The following is a 22,425-nucleotide window of genomic DNA, read 5'->3' as shown; positions in this document are numbered from 1 at the left end:
GGTCTCTCCTCCCATTCACAGCCAGACTGCTTGAATGAGCTGTCTACACTCTGCTTCACTATCTCTCTTTTAGACTATAATCACTGTACTTAATTACTCCCAGGTCTCCACCAAACCTGTTCCTGCCACAGTCCTGAATAACTATCGGGAAATTTTAGGGTTCGTTATTAATTCACTTAACAGTATTAGCTAGTATCATGCGTTTTCTTCTCTTAGCCTCAATTCCTCCATATTCTCCTGTTATTCCTCCATCTCTTTGGCTATTTTTCTCTGTTTCCCTGGCCTCTACCTATCTCTTAAATGTTACAGATTTAAGTTTCCTTAAAGTTTCATACACTCAATTTCATCTACCAGTTTAAATTACTGTCTATTTGCAGAAAACACCTAAATACTGACATCTCAAGCCTGGTCCTATCTCCTGAGTTACACACATACACACATCTCTTGATTAGACAGTTTTACTTCTTAAATTCAACATGTCTAAAATCAAATAAAATTTCCCCCAATTCTGTTTTTCCTGAGTTATATTCCAGTAAATGGCACCACCACTTTCTGAGTTGGTAAACCCAGAAAGGAGTCATCCTGGATTCCTCATCCTCCTTCATTTTCTATATATAAACAATCACCAGTCCTATCAATTCTAATTGGTAAATTTCTTTGGAATCTACTTCCTCCTTCCAATCCCACTGCCACTAACCTCATCCAAGGTACCATCTTCTCACATTCAGGATCAAAAATGTCAAAAACAATAGGGAAAAAAAGGTAGCTAGAAAGATCTTTTAAAACTGAATATATTTAAAACCAGATCACGTATTTCCTGGCTTAAAATCTCTCAAAGACTTCTTCAGTGGCCTCAAGTTAAAGTCCAAAATCCTTAATGTGGTTTATAAGGTCCCCCTCCACAATTTGGTCACTGTCTACCTTTCAACCTTCATCTCAAACCTCTCTCCCTCTCCCCCTTCTTTATTCATTCATTTATTCAATAAACATTTACTGAGAGCCTACAATGTACAACACACCGTGCTAACCTATGGTGATAACCGTGATGAATAAGCCAGACACAGTCCATGCCATACTGGCCTTCTTTCAAGTTCTTCAAATGTACCACCTTCCAAATTCCAAGACTCTCCAGATGCTGCTTCTTCTGTTCAGAATCTGACACTCATCTTGCTAGTACTCATCTAGCTAGCTCCCCTTTAATCTTCAGACCTTAGATTTAATGTGATTTCCTCAGAAAGACAAGTTTTCTCTGTCACTTAAGACTTGGTCAAACACTTAGCTATAGTACTCTGACTTTCCACTTTATTAATAAACTTCAAAATTCAATTTTGTATTTGTTTTCCCTACTAGACATTATAACCAACCAACATGAGGACTTAGACCACAGGTATCTTGTGTTGTTGACTTGTAATACTGACTGCCAAGTGTCTTTTCTTTCACAGAAAAAAATACTTGTATTTTTCATGACATTACCTTTCTTGAGAGGTTTGTTGTACCATCGATCTTTTTTGATGTCTGGGATGGTAATTCTTACTGATGGATTCTCAACTAGGATTTTATGCAGCAAAGCTGAAAATAAAATATTAATACAACATTTACAAAAGAGTCATGCAGATTAGAAACTTGTGCTGTGGAACATATTCTCTATTAGTCTCCTTATATCCAAATATATTTCTGGGCAAGAGAAAGACTAAAGCTACTACATTATTGCTTTAATTTCATGTAGTTGCTCTTTGCTACTGTCTGTATCTTAGAAGATCATTCTCAGATCTAATTCTCAGCTGTCTGCAAGTAAGCAGAATAAGAGTCTAGTGGAAATGTTTCTCCCCATATGACAACATTAACAAAAAGATACAAAAACCCTCATCCACTTTCAATACCAAACTTCATTGTTCCAATATGTCATGTTACATCCTCATTCACACAGTTTTATAAGGAAAATTTACTTTCCAGTAACTTTTTAAGAGACAATAATGTAAGCAACTATCATCCTAAAGTATCTTAATTATCTTGATAAAAAATTCATACATCTCCGAAAGCCAAAATTATTTTCTAATGGACCAAAGATTTAAATGAAAAACTGAAGCTATAAAAACACAAAAACACAGGGAATTTTTTTCTAAAGTTAGGGGTAGGGAAGACCTTTCCAAACATAACAATAGTCAGAAAACCACAAAGAACAAAATAATAGATCTGAATAAAAATATAAAACTTCTGCATGTGAAAATAACATAAACAAAATAAAAATGCATGGCAAATTGTGAAAAATATTTGTAACAAATGCAAAGATCTAATGACATTAATGTTAAAAAAAAAAACTCATACAAATTAGTAAGAAAACCTCACTGCCACAAGTGAGCAAAACAGATCATCTATAAAAATGGACAAAAAGCTAGCAATGGATGTACAACCTCATTGGTATTAAATTAAAAATAAAAATAAGAAAACAGTGAATACAGGGGTGCCTGGGTGGCTCAGTCGGTTAAGCAACCGACTCTTAGTTTCCACTCGGGTTGCAATCTCAGAGTCCTGAGATCGAGCACCATGTTGGGCTCCATGCTCAGTGCGGAGTTTGCAGAAGACGGTCTCTACCCCTCCCCACTGCATGCATCATGTGTGCTCTCTCTCTAAAATAAATAAATCTTTGGGGCGCCTGGGTGGCTCAGTCAGGTAAGCATCTGCCTTCGGTTCAGGTCATGATCTCAGGGTCCTGGGATTGAGTCCCAGATCAGGCTCCCTGCTCAGTGGGGAGCCTGCTTCTCCCTCTGCCTGCCGCTGCTCCCCCTGCTGGTGCGTGCACTCTCTCTGTCAAATAAATAAATAAATAAAATCTTTAAAAACAAATAAATAAAATCTTTAAAAAAATATTAACTAATGAGATTGTGATGAAATGGTACAAACTTTCTAAAAAAGCAATTTGGGGGGGTGGGGGGGTGAGTTAGCCTGGTGATGGGTATTAAAGAGGGCATGTATTGAATGCAGCACTGGGTGTTATACGCAAACAATGAATCATGGAACACTACATCAAAAACTAATGATGTAATGTATGGTGATTAACATAACATAATAAAATAAAATTTTAAAAAAATTATAAAACACAGAAGAAAAAAAGCAATGTGGCCAAGTAAACCATAATAATTAAAAACTGCATACATTCCTGACACTTGTGGATTTTTTTTAATTACATGATTTAAAGGTATGTGCATTACGTGGATGATCACCGTATCTCTTTCATAAGTGAAAAATTTTAAAAAAATATATAAATCTCTAAAAGAAGTGAATTGGATGACTATAGTAAAACATACCCACATAGCAAAATTCCATCACAGCCTTTAAAAACAATGATGTAGACCTACAATTACAGTCATGGAAAAATGGCCATGACTACAGCATTAAGACAAAAAAACAGGTTATAAAATAGCATGTGTAGTGTGATCTCATTTTCTATAAAAACATACATAGTTATAAATAATATACATACATAACAAACATATTTGTTATACATTTTTACAACAAAGTGTAGAACTGCATATCAAAATATTAAAAGAAGCTATTTCTGAGTGCTGGAATTATACAGTCGGCTTTTTTAAAAAAAATTATTATTTTCTAATCTATCTGCAAGGACCACATATTACTTATGTGATTATTTAAAAGTTAAAAAGAAAAATATATATATATAAGAAAAAATTCAAACATCACTAAGCTTCATTATCCAAGAAATCAGTACTTTCAGTCAACATAACCCAGTTACCTAGAGGAGCTGAATCAATTTTTTTCCAAGGGTTGAGGTATGTCTTTTTTTCTTTCCAATCAGAATATTCCTGACAACTGTCACTGGGCTGGTCCCATGGCAATTCTAAAAAAGAAACAAGTCCCGGTTTTCTGAATGTTCACATTATTATATAGTAAAGTTTTAAAGGAAAATAGTCAATGATACAAACCCATTAAAAGTTTCCTCCAAATTAATTCAATATAGTTTTCAAACTAAGAATGCCAACTCACAGACATATGAGGCACTTCAAAGATAAACTATCACTTCTGCTCTACTGTTTCCAAAATTATTCACATGAATCTTAAGAGATTGCTATTGTGATATTTTATTTAATAGCTATACATACCTCATTTTTAAAAAGTTTTGGGATTCAAAGTTCCAACTTAGTTATAAATAAGTTCACTATTAAAATACAATCATATAGGGGATGCCTGGGTGGCTCAGTCCGTTAAGCATCTGCCTTCAGCTCAGGTCGTGATCCCAGGGTCCTGGGATCGAGTCCCACATCGGGCTCCTTGCTCAGCAGGGAGCCTGCTTCTCCCTCTGCCTGCCACTTCCCCTGCTTGTGTTCTCTGACAAATAAATAAAATCTTTAAAAAATTTAAAAAAAAATATTATCATATAAATATGGATTTCCTTGGTTTGTTTAATTTATTTTGGTATAACAAATCTGGCTTTCCATAGGACAGGAGTTTCATCATGATTAATTAAACAGCTCTTACCTCCAGCCAACATTGCCGTAAGTACTATTCCACAGGACCAAACATCAACTGGCTCTGCATGAAATTCTTTTCTCTTTAGAAGTTCTGGAGCAACATAAGGTAAAGTACCACACATCTTGTTCAATAAACGTTCACGATTATTATGCCGAAACACTGTTGCCAAGCCAAAGTCAGAGATTTTGAGGTTATCTAAACCAAAGGAAAAATGAATGGCACTGGATAAAAATGTTCTATAAATAGATATACTTAAAGGAATTAAGTTTTATTGGAAAATCACTGGTGTTACTTAAAGTGTGTAGCACTTTTCTACCTTAAAATGACAAAAAAGAATTTTTTTTTAAGATTTTACTTATTTAATAGAGAGAGAGAGCGCACAAGCAGGGGGAGAGGCAGGCAGAGGGAGAGAAAGAAGCAGGCTCCCCACTGAGCAGGGAGCCCAATGCGGAGCTCTATCCCAGGACCCTGGGATCATGACCCGAGTGAAAGCAGACCCTTAACTGACTGAGCCACCACGGCACCCCAAAAAAGAAATTTTAAAAAAGAAGAAATAAAAGATATCACATAACTAAAAACTAGAAAAAGGCCTCATTGTTTCTATTAAGAGAAAAATCATCAACACACAAAACAGTTTGGACCAGGTTCAAGAAAGACACTGGAGTCAAAAGGGGTTGCCCTTCTGGAAAAAGGACACTCTAGTCTTAGGTTGAAAGCGAGCCAAGACCTTCATCAACTTGTACAGAGGGCAGGAAGGAGACATCAATAACATGACAGGCATAACTTTCTCAGCAGCAAACAAACCCAGCTGGCAGGAAGAAAATATGTAAAGATGTACCAAAGCTAAAGATCCACAAACCACTAGAACTTCTTGTCAAAGCAGCTAAGTTTAGAAAAGGAGGAACTCTGCACAAAAAATAAACCAGAAGAGCAAATTTCCTCTAACTTCCCATCTCTAACACACAACTGCAGGCAGAGCTTTCAATTATCCTGTTCTTAGTGAATATCCCCTGTAACTGAGTGACACTTTGCTAGCCAATGCAGGTACACAAATCACCAAAGATTAACAATAGCCAACTGCTACGAAAGTTATAAAAATACAAAGCATTGTAAGATCTTATAGCAAGGGAATCTAATCTAATCTTAGGAGGGAGGGAAGTCCCCCTATTACCAAGGTGTCAAACGGTATAACCTTTTTAGAAGGCAATCTGACAATCTGGAAATTTGAAATATTCACTCTTGGAACTAGCAATTCCCATGTCCAGGACCACAAACACAGAAATACTCCCTAAAATTCACAAATATAAGGATATTCCTAGCAATATCATCTGTAGATAGCTTAAATATCCATCAATAAAGAAATGATAAAATCAAAAAAAAAAAAAAAAAAAGAAATGATAAAATCTTACTGCACATGTATACAATGAAAACTATGTTGGTAAGTTGTTATTTAAAAAAAGGGGGGGGGCGCCTGGGTGGCTCAGTCAGTTGAGTGTCCAACTATTGGTTGTGTCTCAGATCATGATCTTGAGGTCGTGGGATCAAGCCCTGCGTCCACCCCGCATTCAGTGCAGAATCTGCTTGTCCCTCTCCCTCTGCTCCTCCCCCTGCTTTCTCTCTCTCTGGAATAAATAAAATCTTAAAAAAAAAAAAAAATCTATCTATAGTACAGACATGGAATAGGGTGTAAGTGAAAAAAAAAGACAAGTGCCATAGCAAATATCCATTATAACACGACCCAATTTTTATATTGGGCCTGTGCACAAATTTATAGAACAGACATTGCTGTTCTATCTTTTTAAATCTAGAAACAACTTTAATGTCCTAAAATGAGGATAAAATCAAGTATATCCACACAATATAATAATGTAAGGCATGGATGATGTTTACCTGCATTTGAATTGGGAGGTAGCTCCTCTAATTATCCTTTTAATAGCTATACATGACACAATCTTGACAAACCACTGGGATTAAGAGTGCCAAGTTACCAGTGAAAATGCTAATGAATAACTGTAACATTCCTCGTATTTTTTTGTTTCCATATGTCTGCAACATAATACTCAGGTTAAAGACCTGCATATAATAAATTCTAAACTGAGGGGTGTGGTTATCTCTGAGAAAAAGGGAATACATTTGTGAAGGAATACACAGAGCTTGGACTATATTCACAATGTTTGCTTTTTTAAAAAAACTATTGTTAAATATTGAATAGGAAGAAAAGAATATTTATATAATATGCAGGATATGAGGATATAATGAACATCCACTTATCCAATACTCAATTTAAGAACATTCTATTTCCTTTGAAACCCCCTATAATTACTTGTCTCAAGATAGTCCCTTCCCTACTTTCTCAGAAGTGACCACCATTCTGATTTTTAATATATTCTTTTTTCTTTGTGGTTTTCCCCATATGTGTATCTCTAACTGATATATTTAATTTTACATATTTCTGAACTTCATTTAATAGAATCATACTTGTATGAATACTTCTACGAAACATATCCATGTCATTACTTTCACTACTTGTACCTATCAACAACAGAATAGACATTTAGGTTGTTTCCAGTTCTTTGCTATTATAAACACCGATGCTTTGAGCAATGTACATATGTATAATGTTTTTTGTTTTATTTTTAAGATTTTATTTATTTTTGTGAGAGCGCAAGCATGAGTGGAGGGGGGCAGGGAGGGGGCAGCGGGAGAAGCAGACTCCCTGGGGAGCAGGGAGCCCGATGCTGGGCTTGATCCCAGGACCCTGAGATCATGACCTGAGCCAAAGGGAGACACATAACTGACTGAGCCACCCAGGCACCCTAACGTTTTATTTTTTAAGCCAGGTTGGTACACAGGTAGTTACTGTATTTTTATCTTATTATATCACGTGTTTTAAATAAACTTTTATATGCCTGAACTTTCTTAAGTAAGCTCTACACCCTGGGCACCTGGGTGGCTCAGTAGGTTAAGCGTCTACCTTCGGCTCAGTTCATGATCTCAAGGTCCTGGGATCGAGCCCGACATTGGGCTCCCTGCCCAGCAGGGAGTCTGCCTCTCCCTCTGCCCCTCTGCCAATTTATGCGCTCTCTCTCTCAAATAAATAAAATCTTAAAAAAAAAAAAAAAGTAAGCTCTACACCCAACCTGGGGCTCAAACTCACAAGCCCAAGATCAAGAGTAGCATGCTCTACCAACTGAGCCAGCCAGGCACCCCATGTCTAAATGTTTTTTTAAGTTTTAAGTAACGTAAAGGTTTTTATACACTATAAATACAAAATAAAATGAAGTCCTGAAAAATAAAGTCTACATGCACATTAAAAAAGCATATATCCTATGGTCCATGCCATGCCAGGTCCCTAAAGTTTGGAGTTTTAAAACTCAGCCAGCCTGCCTGGGATAGAACACAGGTGCACTGCGATGCCGGCAGGCAGACAGCCCAGACACAGACAGGGTGAAGGAAGCGATCTGAGGGATTCCTCTGGACACACGCTTTTCTGGGAGGGCTTCCTGGACAGTGGCAGGTACAAACTCCCCTCTCCAGGGATGAGGGAGGGGGCTGATGCCATTTCTCTCCCCTGCCCCTCAGCATAAACTAACTTCAGTAAGCAACACAGCACCAACACTGGTAGCCTGAACTGCTTATACCAAGCCTCACCCACCCAGTGCTCTGAAGGTGCTGTTTTTCTCAGACAAGTATGCCTGAGACCGGTGCAGCAGACCGCTCCCTCAGAAGACCAGCACAAATCCCCCACATGCACCAAGTCTACTGACAAGAGAGTTCTGCGGAGCTTCAGCACTAGTGGAAATAGCATCAGGTCTCTTTTAACAAGCAGACCAAAACACACCTAGCTAAAACTCAGCACACTCTGGCCAAGGTCCAAACACTCCCCACTGCAGGCAAGGGGAAACTCTGCAGAGGACTAACCTGAGGGAAAGAGCAACCAAAATACAGCCAAAGAGTACATACACATACCTCAGAGACACTTCCTAAAGCACCAGGCCCTAGACAGTGTAGGACCTCTTCTTTATAAAGCCATTACTCCCAGAAGCAGGAGACATTAACAGGCTTTCCTAATACACAGAACAAAATAAAGACCTAGACAAAATGTCAAGATGGAGGAATTCATCCCAAAATAAAGAACAAGAAAAGGTCACAGCCAGGGCTCTGATTGAAACAGATATAAATAATATGCCTGACCCAGAACTTAAAGCAACAATCGCAAGAATACTAGCTGGACTTGAAAAAAGCACAGAAGACACGAGGGAGTCTCTTACCTCAGAGATAAAAGATCTAAAAACTAGTCAGACCAAAACAAAAAATGTAATTAACTGAGATTTAAAACCAACTGGATGTAATGACCACAAGAACGGAAGAATCGGAGGAATGAATAAGTGATACAAAAGATAAAATTACGAAAAGCAATGAAGCTGAAAAGAAGAGGGAAAGAAAAATATTAGATCACAAATGCAGACTTAGGGAATTCAGTGACTCCATCAAACATAATAACATTCGTATCATAGGAGTCCCAGAAGAGAGTGAAAAGGGGACAGAAGGTTTATTTGAGGGAATAATAGCTGAAAATTTCCCTAATCTGGGGAAGGAAACAGATATCCAGATCCAGGAGGCACAGAGAACTCCCATCAAAATCAACAAAAGCAGGCCAATACCAAGACATAACACAGTTAAATTTGCAAAATATAGAAATAAGGGAAAAAATCCTAAAAGCAGCAAGATAAAAGAAATCCCTAACTTACAGGGGAAGACAAATAAGGTTAGCAGCAGATCTCGCCACAGAAACTTAGCAGGCCAGAAGAGAGTGGTGACATATTCAACATACTGAATGGGAAAAATATGTAGCCAAGAATACTTTAGCTAGCAAGGTTGTTATTCAGAATAAGAGGAGAGGTACAGAGTTTCCCAGACAAACAAAAACTAAAGGAGTTTATGACCACTAAACCAGCCCTGCAAGAAATATTAAAGGAGACTCTTTGAGTGGGAAAGAAAGACCAAAAACAACAAAGACTAGAAAGGAACTGAGAAAAATCTCCAGAAACAACAACTTTATAGGTAATGCAATGGAACTAAATTCATATCTATCAATAATTACTCTGAATGTAAATGGACTAAATGCTCCAATCAAAAAACATAGGGTGTCAGAATGGATTAAAAAACAGAATGGATATGCTGCCTACAAGAGACTCATTTTAGACTTAAAGACACCTGCAGATTGAAACTGAAGGGACAGAGAACCATTTATCATGTTAATGGAAGTCAAAAGAAAGCTGGCGTAGCAATATTTATGTCAGACAAACGAGATTTTATTTTATTTTATTTATTTTTTAAAGTAAGCTCCACACCCAGCCTGGAGCCCAACACAGGGCTTGAACTCACGGCCCTGAGATCAAGACCTGAGCTAAGATCTAGAATGAGATGCTTAACCGATTGAGCCACCCAGACACCCCGAGCCGAATGAGATTTTAAGCCAAAGACTGTAACAGGAGATGAAGAAGGGCATCATATCATAATAAAGGGGTCTATCTAACAAGAGGACCTAACAAGTATAAATATTTATGCCCCTAACTTGAAAGCACTCAAATATATAAAACAATAACAAACATAAGGAACTCATTGATAATAATACAATAATAGCAAGGGACTTTAACACCCCACTTACAGCAATGGACAGATCATCTAAGCAGAAAATCAAGAAGGAAACAATGGCTTCAAATGACACACTGGCCCAGACGGACTTAACAGATATATTCAGAACATTTCATCCTAAAGCAGCAGAATGCACATTTCTTTCAAGTGCATATGGGACATTCTCCAGAACAGACTACATACTGGGTCGTAAATGGGCCCAACACGTACAAAAAGACTGAGATCATACCATATATACTTTTTGACCACAACGCTATGAAACTTGAAGTCAACCACAGAAAAAATTTGGAAAGACCACAAATACATGGAGATTAAAAAACATCCTACTAAAGAATGATTTGAGAAACAAGGCAGAGGATCATAGGGCAAGAGAGGAAAAAATGAAACAAGAAGAAACCAGAGAGGGAGACAAACCATACAGACTCTTAATCTCAGGAAACAAACTAGGGTTGCTGGAGTGGAGGTGGATGGGAGGGATGGAGTGGCTAGGTGATGGACACTAGGGAGGGTAAGTGTTGTGGTGAGCACTGTGTATTGTGTAAGACTGATGAATCACAGACTTGTACCCATGAAACAAATAATACATTATATATTAATAAAAAAAATTCAGCTCAGTCACAATAGGCATATTTTGAATGCTCAATGGCCACATGAGGTTAGCAGTTACTCTTTTGATGTACAGAGGTACAGAACATTTCGATCATTGCAGAAAGTTCTACTGTACAGTGCATTAGTCTAAAGAAAACTGACTGCTACACAATTACAATAAATGAGGTACTTTTACTACTCATTTTGGCATATAAAAAAAATATGCTACTAAATAATGAATGGCCCAACCAGGAGATTAAAGAATTAAAAACCACATGGAAACAAATGATAATGAAAACATGAAAAAGCCTTTGGGATGCAGCAAAAGCAGTCATAAGAGGGAAATATATAGCAACACAAGCCTGCCTCAAGAAGCAAGAAAAATCTCAAATAAGCAACAACCCTTACACACAAAGGAGCTAGAAAAATAACAAATGAAGCCTAAAGCCAGCAAAAGAAGGGAAATAAAAAAGATTAGAGAAGAAATGATACAGAAACAAACAATCAAAAAACCCAGCAGAACAGATCAGTGAAAACAGGAGCTAGTTCTTCAAAACAATAAAATTAATAAACCCCTAGCCAGACTTACCAAAAAGAAAAGAGAAAGGACCCAAATAAACAATGAGAATGAGAGAAGAGAGATAACAACCAACACCACAAAAATATAAACAATTATAAGAGAATAGTATGAAAAATTATATGCCAACAAATTGGGAAATCTGCAAGAAATGGATAAATTCCTAGAAACATGAAAACTTGAACAAACAAATAACAAGCAAAGAAACTGAATCGATAATCAAAAATCTCCCAAAAAAAAAGTCTGGGGCCAGATGGCTTCACAGAGGAATTCTACCAAACATTTAAAGGAGAGTGAATACCTATTCTCAAACTGTTCCAAAAAATAGAAATGGAAGGAAAACTTCCTAACTCATTCTACGAGGCCACCTTACTTTCATTCCAAAACCAGACAAAGAACCACTAAAAAAGAGAACTACAGGTCAATATCCCTGATGAACATGGATGCAAAAATTCTCACAAAGATACCAGCAAATCGAATCCAACAGTACATTAAAAGAATGATTCACCGCAATCAAGTGGGATTTATTCCTGGGTTGCAAGGGTGGTTCAACATCCGCAAATCAATCAATGTGATACAATACATTAATAAAAGAAGAACAAGAACCGTATGATCCTCTCAATAGAGGCAGAAAAAGCATTTGACAAAGTACAGCATCCTTTCTTGATCAAAACTCTTCAAAGTGCAGGGATAGAGGGTACATACCTCAATATCATAAAAGCCATCTATGAAAAACCCACAGCGAATATCATTCTCAATGGGGAAAAACTGAGAGCTTTCCCCCTAAGGTCAGGAACATGGCAGGGACGTCCACTATCACCACTGCTATTCAACATAGTATTAGACGTCCTAGCCACAGCAATCAGAAACAAAAAGAAATCAAAGGCATCCAAATCGGCAAAGAGGAAGTCAAACTCTCACTCTTTGCAGATGATATGATACTTTATGTGGAAAACCGAAAAGACTCCACCCCAAAACTTCTAGAACTCATACAGGAATTCAGTAAAGTGGCAGGATATAAAATCAATGCACAGAAATCAGTGGCATTCCTATATACCAACAAGACAGAAGAAAGAGAAATTAAGGAGTTGATCCCATTTACAATTGCACCCAAAACCATAAGATACCTAGGAATAAATCTAACCCAAGAGGCAAAGAAACTGTACTCAGAAAACTATAAAATACTCATGAAAGAAATTGAGGAAGACATAAAGAAATGGAAAAACATTCCATGCTCATGGATTGGAAGAACAACTATTGTGAAGATGTCAATGCTACCTAGAGCAATCTACACATTCAATGCAATCCCCAGCAAAATACCATCCACTTTTTTCAAAGAAAACGGCATAAATCATCCTAAAATTTGTATGGAACCAGAAAGACCCCGAATAGCCAGAGGAATGTTGAAAAAGAAAAGAAAAGCAAAGCTGGTGGCATCACAAATCCGGACTTCCAGCTCTATTACAAAGCTGTCATCATCAAGACAGTATGGTACTGGCACAGAAACAGACACATCGATCAATGGAACAGAATCGAGAGCCCAGAAATGGACCCTCAACTCTATGGTCAACTAATCGTCGACAAAGCAGGAAAGAATGTCCAATGGAAAAAAGACAGTCTCTTCAACAAATCGTGTTGGGAAAATTGGACAGCCACATGCAGAAGAATGAAACTGGACCATTTCCTTACACCACACACAAAAATAGACTCAAAATGGTTGAGAGACCTCAATGTGAGGCAGGAGTCCATCAAAATCCTAAAGGAGAACACAGGCAGCAACCTCTTCGACCTCAGCCACAGCAACTTCTTCCTAGAAACATCGCCAAAGGCAAGGGAAGCGAGGGCAAAAATGAACTATTGGGACTTCATCAAGATAAAAAGCTTTTGCACAGCAAAAGAAACAGTCCAACAAAACCAAAAGACAGCTGACAGAATGGGAGAAGATATTTGCAAATGACATATCAGATAAAGGGCTAGTATCCAAAAATCTATAAAGACCTTATCAAACTCAACACCCAAGGAACAAATGATCCAATCAAGAAATGGGCAGAAGACATGAACAGACATTTCTGCAAAAAAGACATCCAAATGGCCAAAAGACATGAAAAAGTGCTGAATATCACTCGGCATCAGGGAAATACAAATCAAAATCTCAATGAGATACCACCTCACACCAGTCAGAATGGCTAAAATTAACAAGTCAGGAAACGACAGATGTTGGTGAGGATGCAGAGAAAGGGGAACGCTCCTACACTGTTGGTGGGAATGCAAGGTGGTGCAGCCACTCTGGAAAACAGTATGGAGGTTCCTCCAAATGTTGAAAATAGAGCTACCCTATGACCCAGCAATTGCACTACTGGGTATACCCCAAAGATACAAATGTAGGGATCCGAAGGGGTATGTGCACCCCGATGTTTATAGCAGCAATGTCCACAATAGCCAAACTATGGAAAGAGTCTAGATGTCCATCAACAGACAAATGCATAAAGAAGACGTGGTACACATATCTACAATGGAATATTATGCAGCAATCAAAAAATGAAATCTTGGGGCGCCTGGGTGGCTCAGCCAGTTAAGTGGCTGCCCTCGGCTCAGGTCATGATCCCAGGGTCCTGGGATCGAGCCCTGCGTCGGACTCCCTGCTCCGCGGAGAGCCTGCTTCTCCCTCTCCCTCTGCCCTGCCACTCTACCTATCTGTATTCTCTCTGTATCAAATAAATAAAATCTTAAAAAAAAAAAAATGAAATCTTGCCATTTGCAACGACATGCATGGAATTAAGAGGGTGTTATGCCAAGTGAAATAAGTCAATCAGAGAAAGACAATTATCATATGATCTGATATGTGGAATTTGAGAAACAAGACAGAGGATCATAGGGGAAGAGGAAAAAATGAAACTAGACAAAACCAGAGAGGGAGACAAACCATAAGAGACTCTTAATCTCAGGAAACAAACTGAGGGTTTCTGGAGGGGGAGGGGGTGGGAAGGATGGGGTGGCTGGGTGATGGACACTGGGGAGGGTATGTGCTATGGTGAGCGCTATGAATTGTGTAAAGACTGATGAATCACAGACCTGTACCTCTGAAACAAGTAATACATTATATGTTAATAAAAAAAAATTCTTCTTGAGCAATCCAAGCAAAATTGTTAAGAGCACATGGATCAGGTTGATGTAAGTGAAATAAATGTATTACGATTAAAAAAAAAAAGAATGATAGAAATCTGTTGGATTTCTATACACCAATAAAGCAGCAGCAGAAAGAGAAATCAAGGAATCAATTGTACCCAAAACCGTAAGATACCTAGGAATAAAACCAAAGAGGTAAAAGATCTGTACGCTGAAAACTACAGAACACTTATGAAAGAAATTGAAGAGGACATGAAGAAATGGAAAACCATTCCATGCTCATGGATTGGAAGAACAAATATTGTTAAAATGTCTATACTATCCAAAGCAATCTACTCATTTAATGCAATCCCTATCAAAATACCACCAGCATTTTTCACAGAGCTAGAATAAACAATCCTAAAATTTGTATGGAACCACAAAAGACCCCAAATAGCCAAATCAATCTTGAAGAAGAAAAGCAAAGCTGGAGGCATCACAATTCTGGACTTTAAGCTGTATTACAAAGCTGTAATCATTAAGACAGTATGTACTGGCACAAAAACAGATACATAAATCAATGGAACAGAATAGAAAATTTAGAAATGGACCCACAGCTATCTGGTCAACTAATCTCCAACAAGCATGAAAGAATAACCAATGGAAAAAAGACGGTCTCTTCAACAAATGGTGTTGGGAAAACTGGACAGCAACATGCAAAAGAATGAAACTAGGGGTGCCTGGGTGGCACAGTCCATTGAACATCCAACTCTTGGTTTCGGCTCAGGTCGTGAGATCTCTGTACTCAGTGTGGAGTCTGCTTGAGTTTCTCTCTCCCTCTCCATCTGCCTCCCCACCTCATACTCTCTCCCTCTGTCTTAAATTAAAAAAAAAAAAAAGAACGCAAATGGACTACTTTCTTACACTATACACAATAACAAATTCAAAATAGATGAAAGAGCAGGGGCGCCTGGGTGGTTCAGTTGGTTAAGCATCTACCTTCGGCTCAGGTCATGATCCCAGGGTTCTGGGATCAAGCCCCATGTCAGGCTCTCTGCTCAACGGGGAGCCTGCCTTTCCTTTTCCCTCTGCCTGCTGCTCCATCTGCTTGTGCTCGTGTGTACCCGCTCTCTCTCTGTCAAAAAAATAAATAAAATCTAAAAAAAAAAAATAGATGAAAGACCTAAACATGATACAGGAAACCCTCAAAATCCTAGAGAGGAACACAGGCAGCAACCTCTTTGACATCGACAGTAGCAACTTCTTACTAGACACATCTCTGGAGGCAAGGGAAACAAAAGCAAAAATGAACTATTAGGATTTCATCAAGATAAAAAGCTTCTTCACAGCAAAGGAAACAATCAACAAAACTAAACAGCAACCTTTGGAATGGGAGAAGATATTTGCAAATGACATATCTGATAAAGGGTTAGTATCCAAGATCTATAAAGAACTTCTCAAACTCAATCACCTAATAAACAAATAATCCAGTTAGGAAATGGGCAGAAGATACGAACAGACATTTTTCCAAAGACATACAGATGGCTAACAGACACACAAAAATGTGCTCAACATCAGTCATCACCAGGGAAATGCAAATCAAAACTACAATGAGATATCACCTCACACCTGTCAACAACACAGGAAACAACAGATGCTGGTGAGGATGCAGAGAAAGAGGAATCCCCTGGCACTGCTGGTGGGAATGCAAACTGGTTGCAGCCATTCTGGAAAACAGTATGAAGGTTCCGCAAAAAGTTAAAAATAGAATTGCCCTGGGGTTCCTGGGTGGTGCAGATGGTTAAGCCTCCCACTCTTGATTTCCACTCAGGTCATGATCTCAGGGTCCTGAGATCAAGCCCCAAGTCGGGCTCTGCACTCAGCATGGAGTCGGCTTGCCCCTCTCCCACCCCCCCCCACACACACACTCTCTCGCTCTCTCTCAAATAAATACATAAATAGATAAAATCTTAAAACAAAAAAACAGAACTACCCTACAACCCAGCAACTGCACTATTAGGTATTTACCCAAAGGATACAAAAATACCGATTTGAAAGGACACATACACCCTGTTGTTGATAGCAGCATTATTAACAATAGCCAAATTATGGAAAGAGCCCAGGTGTCCACCGGCTGATGGATAAATAAGTTGCGGTATATAATGGAATATTATTCAGCCATGCAAAAGAATGAAATCTTGCCATTTGCAATGAGGTGGATGGAGCTAAAGAGTATTATGCTAAGAGAAATAAGTCAGTCAGAGACAAATGCCATATGATTTCACTCATATGTGGAATTTAAGAAACGAAACAGATGAACATGGAGGCGGGAAGAGAGGCAAACCATAAAAGAGACTCTTAACTATAGAGAATAAACAGGGTTGCTGGAGGGGAGGTGGGTGGGGGGATGGGTTAAATGGATGATGGGTATTAAGGAGGGTACTTGTGATGAGCACTGGGTGTCATATGTAAGTGATGAATCACAAAATTCTACTCCTGAAACTAATATTACACTATATGTTAACTAACTGGAATTTAAATAAAAATTTGAAACAAACTAACTATCTACCTAATTAAATAAAACAAGATAAGGCTAAAGTGCAGTGTATTCCAACAGAAACTTTAATTCATTGAAAAGTCATTTTAAGACTATTCATACAGCTATTCATTTAGTGAGCATCTAGGTTAGATTTCTCTCTCATCCACAACTATATCAGGAAGGACTTGTGAAGTCTAAATATATGGAGTCTCTCAAACTTCCTAGACTTTTCAGATTTTCTGCCCTAAGATTTCAATAATGCAAAAGCTTCGAACCTGCCTTCTATGGATTAAAATAATTTAGGCAGGGACGTCTGGGTGGCTCAGTCAGTTAAGCAGCTGCCTTCGGCTCAGGTCATGATCCCAGGGTCCTGGGATGGAGTCCTGCATCGGGCTCCTTGCTCAGCGGGGAGCCTGCTTCTCCCTCAGCCCGCTGCTCCCCCTGCTTGTTTTCTCTCTCTCTAGCTTTAAAGAAAAATAAAATAAAATAAAATAATTTAGGCAGCAGTGACAAAATGCTCAACTTACCCCTTTCATCCAATAGGAGATTTTCTGGCTTAATATCCCTATGAGTTATCCCAATACCATGTAGATAAACCTAAAAGAGAAACAGAGGGAAACATACCAAAATTTGGTAACTTACTTCATTCATAATAATTTTAAGCAAAAGGAAAAGAGACAACTGTACCTACCACCCCTGCCATGAGTTGATGGAAGAACCTCTGAGCATCTTGTTCAGGCATGCCTATGTCTGGCTCTGTAAGAATTAATAATGAAAGTTAGTTTGCCAGGTAAACATAATCAGGTATCAACCACAGTCTCCTAATTAGGTTAGACTTTTGTGATGGTACTCTGGCAAACAGAATCTTATGGTAACAATTAAGACCCTGGTGTCCACTAACTTGTACAATATTTAATAACTCACATTTCCCCATCTGTTATGTGGCAAAAATAAATTAACATCACAGGAAAGTTACAGAGAGAAACAACAAACTACTATCCAAATCAAGAATGGAAGTCATACCTTGAAAATCTCTGCTTATCATACACTAACCATCATTCATTTGGTATCTTTCAAATTCTCCCCTAATTTCTTCCAAATGCTGACAATATTTTCCCCACCCCTGAAATGTAATTGCCAAAGTGTAAGCCTGGGCAAATATAAACTGATTTCACTAAATATTTAAATTTTGATCTCCCTCTTTACCTCTTGGTTTCTTTTACACTGAACTCTCTCCTGAGATACATACTGGAGAGTCTAATAATCAGCTTTTAAATATGAACACAACAGCTTTAAATAATAAATTTAGATCCACATAATATTATTCTTGTGTACTTCTCAGAGTCCTGCAATACCAAGCCTTTGAATCTACATAGAACATTGAAGTAGCAAGTACAGAATTCACTAAATATAGGCAAAGCAATTCTAGAAAATTCTCAAGTTAATTTCACTTAAATAAATAAAGAAAAAATATAACATGCTATTATGTTGGCTCTGTAAATGTATGTAATGATTTCATATAACTGGAATGTCTATAAAGAAAAATCACTGTATAGTGAGAATACATTGCACTAATGATACTTCACCATGAGATTAGTTTATCATCCTTAAACTCTACAAAACAGCAATCCTAACCAAAATCACATACACAATTTGGGGAAAAGGTTTTCCTTGATGATTCCATATATGCTTTAATGTGTTAATGTAACTTGTAAAAACAAGAAAAGTTACTCCAATTTCACTGTTGCATAAGCAGTTCTGAATGGACAATGACCAAATAGCAGACCCAAGATTAAAAAACAAATTTAGAAACTTATTTAGTAGAATAGTTATCTTACAGCTTATTTCCATACCAATTCTGTCAAAAAGTTCTCCTCCACTACAGTACTCCAGAAATAGATACTGGATATTGCCTTCTCTCCTGTGACCATAGAATTTCACTACATTCTCATGATTTAACATTTTATTGATACAGATCTCTTTCTTAATATTTTCTGGACAGTCTATGGCACGCTTCATGTCTACAATCTTGACTGCAACTGCTTCTTCAGTTCTTCTATTCACAGCAAGTTGAACCCTAAAAAGGAAAAGGAAGACAACTGAATTCGATTTCTTTGAAAACTTCAAAAGATTAAATATGACTCAACAATTTTACCTTCATTACTCTCTCTACCCAGTAGAAACCAAGGAAATAGTTTCTGCCATGTTCTCAACAGATACTACTCTTTTCTGAAATGTGAAGTATGATGAATAATGCTCTAAAGAGGTCATTATGTTGTACATCCAAAGGTTATTTAATAAATACTTGATAAAATAAACTAAAATGGAGTAACAGTAATTCCATGCCACATCACATATACACATGCTCTATTCATTTAATTTTAATAACACTACCTAAGATTTATTAAGCTCATACTACATATGTCTGTGGTAACTGTTCTAAGAGGTAGGTACTATTATTGTCACCTTAGAGCTGAGGAAACAGAGGCACACACGAAGAAGTTTGCCTAAGAACACAAACCAATGTGGTGAGTGAAGATCTGAAACCAGGCAGTCTGACTCAAGAGTCTGTTCATTTGCTCATTTAACCACTATGCTTAAATCCCAGGATGGAATATGTGGGAGGAGAAACTGACTTCACAGGTCTCTTCCAGCTCTTTACAGAGAAAATGTTTTTTAAAAAAAAGAGGGGGGGGATTAATCCTTATAAAAGTGCGGCTCTAGTTTCCAAAAATCGTAGACTTCAAACGCAAAGATCTGTTCTCTAAGATGCCACTGTATTAGAATAAACAATTCCAAAACAACAAATACGTACTCAAGACAACAGACAGAAATCTAAGGCAAGTGTGAAGGCAGGGTAAAGGGACTCGAACTCACTCTCCATAGGCACCTTCTCCCAGGGTTTGCACCAAGTCCCAGTCTTCCACAAAGGGCACTGCCATGACTTCACGATGCACCACGGCTGTAAAAGGCAGGAACCCAGAAAAGATGGGGGTGAGGATAAGCGTCAACCATCTGCCATGATCCCTCAATATAACTAACAGTTTGGTTTCCCCTTACACCTCATCCGTATTTTATCCAAGGCTTTAAACCACAAGCAAGTATTCTAAATTCTGGCATTCTGTGGTGTAAATCACCATCCCCATTCCCACGCAGAACGAAGCAGAAACTGCCTTCCTCAGGCCTCTGAGAAAAGGCAGCGGCTCTGCTGAGGAGCTGGGGGCACATATGCTTTGAGGGGAATGACTAGGGACAGACGGAGGGTGAGACGGGCGACGGGCTGCCAGTTAGTGGAGAAGAACAGAGTTTAACTAGGACGCCTGCAGCCCCTCCTCCCGCTTGCTCAGCTCCAATACCCACCCCACGCCGTCCCAAAGGCCGGGAGGAGCCTGGGGCGGGGCCAAACTGCCCCCAGAAGCGGAAGGAAGGGTTGGCAGGCACTCTAGACGGCCGGCGCCCAAACCTCTGGGGTCCTCAGCCGGCAAAGGGGTAGTCTCTCCAATCCCCCCACCACGGGGTTCCCCGGTCCCACACTCCTCCACCCTCCGAAACCGCCCCTCAGCGGGAGTCTCTCCGATTCCCTTCGCTCGTCACCGATAACTTTCTCTCGCCATGCCCCTCCCAACTAATGTAGACCCCGAACTCCTTCTACAGGCTGCTTTCCCACCCTACCGGCCGCCCCTCCTCACCAGGCCGTCCTTTGCCCGCCACCACAGGAATCCAAATGCAGCGCTTTTCCCGCCAAAACTCTGCCGGCGTCACGCTGTCGCAAACCCGCGCACCCTTGCCGTAAAGCAGGAGAGCGCGCGTCCCTTCGTCCCGTTGCTTTAAAGGATGGCCATAACGGGCTGCGCGCCGGATGCGTTAGCCGGCGAGGCCCGGGTTAGTTTGGAGTCGAGGGGAGACCCAGGCTGGAGAGGTTTAAGAACTTTCGAGCGCATCAGCGCGAAGGATCTCTGGGCCCAAGCGCGAGCCGGTATCCGGCGCGTGGCCCGCAGCCGGGCGGCCCTCGGGCTGCAGGGCGGAGCCGAAGCCCCCTCGAATGCCGGCACACGCTATGTGGGCTGCGCGGTGCTCGTGTGCCCTCCGCGCCGCTCTGGACCTGCACGCCCCCCCTGCCCGGCCCTCTGAGCCCCTTGCCCAGCGGCCTGGCAGCATTGTGCGAATCGTACTCAGAAGTGCTGCTTCTGAAACTTTAAAATGCGGTACAGCTCAGAGCCGAAAAGCTAGGAACAGCTGTTGGCGAACCGATCCTGTGAACAATGAAAGAACTTTGTGGCGGGAGCGAGAAGCACCCAAAAAAGACTGGCAAGACTGGCTGTGCTGCAGTGTGGGTGGAAGGCATCCAGCTGAAGCAAGCTACTCTTTTGTAGTGGTGAGAGCGTGTCAGGATAACCAGTTTTGCTCTGTCTTGTGTCCAGGCTCCAAAACCATACCTTTTCCCAACCTTTTTGAGGGAACAGCACCTCCATAGCCGAGTCCTACCTGCTTTCTCATTCTTAGTGTGTAAGAAACAGGTGGAGGCAAAGGACTGTTTGGCCTCATTTTACGATGCAGATTTTAAATGCAGAGTAACCAGTTTAAATGGGAAAGAAAATTCTGGGGAAAGGGACTTGAGAACAAAATAATGTGGAAAAACTATAGATATTCCCCCTTTGACAATGAACTAGACTGGGAACTCAAGGTGTCAAGATCATCTCCATTAAATTCTCCAGTTCTTAAAATTGGGCCACATACCTTGAGTATAAAGCTCTTGATTGTGATACTAGTAAGAGAGTAAAATGAGCGTACATATTATCAAAAAAGCACACACAAAGCAAAGTCAGGGACCAAAAAAAAGGCCAGAGCACTTCAGAGTGCTTACTGGAGAAGTTTGTAACCGTGATGTCAGCATTAGGCTTCATGTAATAAAGTTTTCCAGGTCATTTACTCCGTTTTCTCTCATTTGCACACTGTGCTGCAAGAATATGAACAAAGGAAGAGGAGGGCCTGCACAGTTTCTGTGTATGAGTGGAGTGAAGGTATCTTAGCCTGAAAAAAAAAAGGTACAGATTTCAGGCAGAACACCAGTTAAAGATAGCATGTGAGAGAATCAGTGCACACAAAAGCCTCTCTTCCCTTCTCAGACCTTACTAGAATAGTAAATATTAAAATAATAATTAAAAAATAGTAAATTTGGGGCGCCTGGGTGGCTTAGTCGTTAAGCGTCTGCCTTCGGCTCAGGTCATGATCCCAGGGTCCTGGGATCGAGTCCCGCATCGGGCTCCCTGCTCCACGGGAAGCCTGCTTCTCCCTCTCCCACTCCCCCTGCTTGTGTTCCCTCTCTCGCTGTGTCTCTCTCTGTCGAATAAATAAATAAAATCTTAAAAAAATAAAAAATAGTAAATTTGTAAAATGCAATAACCCACAAGAATGGAGTATGAAAAACAAGATTTTGGAAATTGAAAAATTTCAGATAAGTGATAACTTA

At 39.4% G+C, this 22,425-nt stretch overlaps 1 protein-coding gene across 6 annotated transcripts in view; it reads right to left on the bottom strand.

The window, feature by feature from the left end:
- The window catches only part of CHEK1 (checkpoint kinase 1), a 61,791-nt gene extending 40,795 nt beyond the window's left edge, over positions 1 to 20,996 (bottom strand). For 4 of the 6 annotated variants that reach the window (XR_012381546.1, XR_012381545.1, XM_073903934.1 and 1 more), the window contains exons 1-7: positions 19,833 to 20,616; positions 18,809 to 19,032; positions 17,647 to 17,711; positions 17,483 to 17,552; positions 4,495 to 4,683; positions 3,752 to 3,856; positions 1,474 to 1,569 (exon numbers count right to left, since the gene is read on the bottom strand). Coding sequence is in view for 4 of the 6 variants with exons in the window: in XM_073903934.1 (XP_073760035.1) it covers positions 1,474 to 1,569; positions 3,752 to 3,856; positions 4,495 to 4,683; positions 17,483 to 17,552; positions 17,647 to 17,711; positions 18,809 to 19,032; positions 19,833 to 19,897 (814 nt within the window). In the remaining 2 variants the exon portion in view is untranslated. Of the gene's footprint in view, positions 1 to 1,473; positions 1,570 to 3,751; positions 3,857 to 4,494; positions 4,684 to 17,482; positions 17,553 to 17,646; positions 17,712 to 18,808; positions 19,033 to 19,832; positions 20,617 to 20,644 lie in introns of those variants that run through there. The other 2 variants (XM_025894015.2, XM_025894016.2) reach the window with 2 other exon arrangements.
- Positions 20,997 to 22,425: the final 1,429 nt, after the last annotated feature.

This window comes from Callorhinus ursinus, unplaced genomic scaffold (genome assembly GCF_003265705.2).
Source record: "Callorhinus ursinus isolate GAN/ISIS: 27379988/994484 unplaced genomic scaffold, GSC_fseal_2.0 scaffold19, whole genome shotgun sequence".
NCBI lineage: Eukaryota > Metazoa > Chordata > Mammalia > Carnivora > Otariidae > Callorhinus > Callorhinus ursinus.
The sequence above is the reverse complement of the archived record's forward strand: the minus strand, read 5'-3'. Positions and strand labels throughout refer to the sequence as shown.